At 32.2% G+C, this 5,254-nt stretch overlaps 1 protein-coding gene across 1 annotated transcript; it reads right to left on the bottom strand.

The window, feature by feature from the left end:
• Window positions 1-3,498: 3,498 nt before the first annotated feature.
• Window positions 3,499-4,052, bottom strand: LOC104773857 (defensin-like protein 50). The gene is made up of 2 exons (XM_010498528.2): window positions 3,953-4,052; window positions 3,499-3,749 (listed from the first exon to the last, which is right to left on the bottom strand). The coding sequence occupies exons 1-2, from the start codon at window positions 4,035-4,037 to the stop codon at window positions 3,592-3,594; spliced, it is 243 nt and encodes an 80-aa protein (XP_010496830.1). The 5' UTR covers window positions 4,038-4,052; the 3' UTR covers window positions 3,499-3,591.
• Window positions 4,053-5,254: the final 1,202 nt, after the last annotated feature.

Raw genomic sequence — 5,254 nt, forward strand, 5'->3', positions numbered from 1 at the left:
CCAAGAAACACTAATTACTTTGATGAATATAGTCATAAACAATAAGTTCTGCAACTTTTTAGATCTTGAGTAAGTCCTATTTATAGACCTATTCATCTAGGTATTGAACACATAAATCTCAAATAACTTACCATACTAGTCTTTTATACTTTCAAATCCGAATACATATCCGAATATGCCCAATATATAATTACATAGTAATAATATCTTAGTAATATTTATACTTGTAATAAATTAGGTGGCTAAAAGTTTAAATTTTTGGATATTTTAAATATTCATGTATTACAACTTTTTTGAGTACATTTAGGTAAAAAAAATTTGTAATTTTTAGATATTTTAGTTTTTTTCAAATAGTTTGAATAGATCTGGACACAAAATTTTGGATTTTTGAATACTTTGGATAACCGAATCCAAACCCAAAAAATCCAATCCAAATCCGACATTTGAAAATATCAGAACGGATTTTAGAATTATAAATTCAAACCCGAAATATCCGATCCAAATCTGATCCGAATGCCCAGGCCTAATATTACCGTTACTTGTATATATATAAAATCAAGTTCTAAGTAGTTTAAAAATATAAAAAATAAGAAAATCATGTTAATAAAAAATTATGAAGAAGATATGAAGTAGATGTTTTTACATTTTTATATCAATGATTTTGTTTTCAGAAAAGTTTAGAATATGTTTTCTAACTTTATTATAAATTCTAAAAAAACTATAGAATGCATAATCTAATTTTTTTCAAAACATGTACAATGGAAGGTACAAATAGACAAACATTAAAAAAAATAAAAATCTTTTACAACTTTCCCTTATCAATTTTATTCTTACACTTACTTACTTAATAAACACATATAAAATTCGATTATGTATTTTAAAAAAGTAAATACGATTAGGATATAACGCCATAGGTCGTTAGTATTTGGATTTGATAACACTAGAGTTTGTATCACATAACATATGACTTGTAAGTCAATCTTCCAAACTGTAGTTCATGTTTAGTTGTTTTACGTTGTTGACCCAATTATTACAAGAACTAGATTATGAGCACGGGTTGAAATTTTTTTAATTTATATTATAATTTTAGAATAAAATATAATTTATATGATTATTTTTAAAAGTTTTTTGGATAAAATACTATGCAATAAATCATATGCTAAATATGAAGGTTTGAGAAAAATACTTATTTTGTAATTTTATTATTATTAATTTTGTAATTTTATGTATGAGAAATGATTATGTTTATTGTTTGTTTTTATTTTAATTTTTGAACATGCTCGGTGAAAGTTTTTTAATATGATCTGTGCTTAGGTAAGATTTTATTTTCAACTGTACAATAAGATCTCGGAAATCTTGATTAAGTGTGATAACCAAGATTTTTTTTTTAAAGCATAACAGTATATTTTTCTGTCTAACCATATATTTTTTTTTTGTCAACAACTTTAATTGATTAGCTTAAAACAGTCAATGTGAAGGAACAGCGTTTAACCGGCAAAAAAAAAAAAAAGAAGGAACAGCGTTTACAAATAAACTCAATAGCAGTTCGGCCCGTACTTTACGAGACACCTTCTTCACCAAATCTGAGCAGTCGGTTACGAACACCACATCTCTCTTGTTTGCTTCTATCATACACTTCATTGCCCACACCAAGGCTTCCACCTCTGCGTGTAGAGCTGACAAGCTACGACGGAGGTTTGCAGCCCCCATAGTTGGCGAGGGGTCTTCATAGCGGGAACAAAACCACCCTATACCTGCAAAAAAAAAATCACTTTCCTTCCAAGAACCATCAATGAAACACCTGAAACCCGAATAACTCGTGGTGTGTACAGGACCGAGAGGGAGTGGTTGCGGCTCATGTAGAATTTCTAATTGAGCTGAAGTCCAAGCCTTTTCCTCACTCTCTGCAAGTTGTATAACATCTCTGAGATCTTTGTCCAAAGCCTCAAAAAACTTTTCGTTCCTTTCTTTCCAGATGTACCATAACAACCAAGGAAACATGGAAGTATTAGCAACCTTCGGCGTGCGCCAGAAAAGATAATCCATATTTGCATATAACGACTTCGATTGGAAAACGCCCGGAGCTGTTGGAACCTGAGAAAGTGCCCAAGTTTGGAGAGCAGGCGGGCATAGGAAAATGGCATGATTTATAGATTCCTGCGGATCGCCACACCGACTGCACCCTGGGTCACACCCTATACCTCGATTGTGTAAATTCCTCGTGACAGCTACACAACCAGAAAGGAATTGCCACATAAAATGTTTTACCTTAGGTGGACACTTGACTTTCCAAACATAAGCTTCAACGACCGAATATCCGGGCCACAAACCCCCACCAGCGGATCCTTATGAATTGTCTGGTAACCCGATTAAACCGTATATTTGCCAGTTTTGGTAAAATGCCAACCTAGAGAATCCATAGAATGAGGGGTCCTCAACAGCATAGCGCTTATCAAAGAGACATCTTCCGAGACAAAGGTAGTAGTGAGCAAGTCAATCTTCCACGAATTTGTCCCTGTGTCAATGAAGTGGTCCACTGTAAGTGACGCGTCAACATTAGAGTCTTGTTGTAAAGCTGGCCTCGGGATTAAGCTGGTATCCAGGGATCTTTTCACACTGAAATGGAAGCCCCAGACCCATCTCTTTTAATAAGCCCTTTATTTACCAGAGGTCGTGCGGAGATAATACTCCTCCATCCATAAGATGGGGAATATGATTTGATAGGTTCCAAAGGATCTGATTTACGGAAATACTGACCTATAAATACTCTCGAGAAAAGCGAGTCCGGCACCGATATTAGCCGCCATAATTGTTTGGCAAGGAGAGCAGTATTAAAATCATCTACGCTCCAAAAACTCAAACCACCATTCGTTTTGCTAGAGCAAAGCTTATTCCAGGCCATCCAATGCATTCTCCCCAAGTGACCGTTAGTATTACACCAAATGTTTGATACAGCACTTGTTAGTTTTGCCATGACTGATTTTGGGAGACGAAAACAAGACATCATGTGGGTAGGTAAAGCGGTAGCAACAGATTTAAAACTTTTATCTGACAAAAGAACACATAAAGGCTTCATACCATGGTTAATGGGTGGTCTTCAAAACTTTTATCTAAGGGGCCAAAGAGGTAATGATAAAATCTGTTGCTACCGTTTTAACTACCCACGTGATGTCTTGTCTAACCGTATGTATTTTGTAACAATACATGAAATACTAAAGATTTTATTTTGGAAATTGTATAAATCATTGGAATATTTTATTTAAGAGGATTTTTTGGGATATTCTTAAGTGTATTCATACAGCCCACAGATTGACCAATTAATCTATAACTTTTTTTTTGTAACCAACCTATATTTAATTTATAACCTATTTTGTAACCAACTTATAAAAATTATATAGCCTACAAGTGTTCTTCCATTTTATGATACATGGGGTATATAAAACCACGGACGCCAATAAATCAAATTGAGGTTGTGATTTAAATTAAAATATGATTTTTATTTCATGGCATTTTGATTACAAAGAGAAACTACATGCCTTTTCATAGTCATAGGAAAAACATATAAGTAAATCAATGGATCAACAATTTTAATTAATAGCAACAACATTTTTGAGGTTGAGAGGGAGACAGTGTGGTACATCCTCCTGCCGCATACCCCGATGTCATGCAGTCCACATGGCATTTATAATCATCATATGAAGGCGTACATGTATCAAAGCACTTTAGGCCGTTGATCTTTGCTTTGATCTCTGCACATATATACACAAACTCCATATTAATCTAAGTATAACATATAACTATGACATGCCACATAACATTTTCAGAAATACATATCATTTGATCATTTCTCAAAACTATTGTATATTGCTTTAAAGATTTTATATGATCAAATTTTAACTAATAACTACTGTAATTGCAATAATTATTATACATATATCAAATTTAAAAATACCTGATGCCATAGCCTTTTGTGGAGACGACGAGATAGCCAATATAACTACAAGAAAAAGAGTCAATAAGATTTTTGTGTAACCCATTTTTATTTTGTTGAATAAACAATGGTCTGCAACTTTTTAGATCTTGAGTAAGTCCTATTTATAGACCTATTCATTTAGGTATTGAACACATAAATCCCAAATAACTTACCATACTAGTGTTTTATATTTTTATTACCATTAAGAGTTTTTTCCATATTTGTCAACATCATATATATTTTGAGTCAAAAGTTTGAATAAGCAATTAAGAAAAAATCTTGGAATTGAACACATTATTTATTATTTACTTCCAGAACAACCTCAAATTTTTTTAAAAAAAATATTTATTATCTTGCTGTCATTAGCCTTTCATTTTTGTGGATAATATATATCCCCTATATAATAAAACAGAACTACACAACCTTTTTTGTAGACTATATAATATGGGTTATAAAATTAATTATTTGATATTTGATAGGTTATACGTTATATGAGTTGTAAGTTGTAACCATTAATTAAATCTCAATTTAGAAGTCCTTTTAAAAAGTATATTCGAAAGAATATCATCAAATCTCCAAATAATATTTAATTAACTATATATAAGTAACAAAATCTCAAAACTTAATCACTCTTCCGCGGACTAAGAGTGATTTCCGATTATACTTTTTTTTATAGAATAACAAAATCCAAGCGGGGATGAAGGAGGATGTTACGAAATTTAAGAAAGTTCTCACAAAATGAAATTGGGAAATCATTGAGAAATTTTCAGTCACCAAGGTGTTAGAGCATGGGCATTTGCCTATTTTTCAGGAGTTTATGGATCCGGAAGATATTTTGGTTATTCAGAATTTGACGATTAGTAAAACTTTCAAGCTGATCTGTTGGTATGGTGAAACAATCCTTCCCTTTTTCTAATAATAATAATAATAATAATAATAATAATAATAATTCTCTAGTGATCTCATACCCACTAACAACCTAGCAAAATTCAACAACAGCGGATAACCAAACAATTCCATTAAACCAATAAAAATTCTAACAACAAATAATCCATTAAACCAACAAAGTCAATAACCAAATTCCAACATCCTACAATATTCTATCAACTCGATTCTAGTAACCTAACAATAGCTAGACCACAATCAATCAAGCCTCTAGAACATCCTCCTCCTCAAAGCCTTGATTCAACGATCACACTTTACCTTTACCTTCACCACAAACACAAATTGAGATGCATGAGTATTGTCATAAACACTCAGTGAGGCAATCCTCACATCTAC

This window comes from Camelina sativa, unplaced genomic scaffold (genome assembly GCF_000633955.1).
Source record: "Camelina sativa cultivar DH55 unplaced genomic scaffold, Cs unpScaffold00675, whole genome shotgun sequence".
Lineage (NCBI taxonomy): Eukaryota > Viridiplantae > Streptophyta > Magnoliopsida > Brassicales > Brassicaceae > Camelina > Camelina sativa.

Excerpts from the sequence above, each read along its gene's own strand:
- LOC104773857 (XM_010498528.2), bottom strand. The coding sequence starts at position 4,037 with ATGGGTTACACAAAAATCTTATTGACTCTTTTTCTTGTAGTTATATTG. Across the intron at positions 3,750-3,952 it reads ACAAAAGGCTATGGCATCAG|AGATCAAAGCAAAGATCAAC; the intron begins GTATTTTTAAAT and ends ATATATGTGCAG.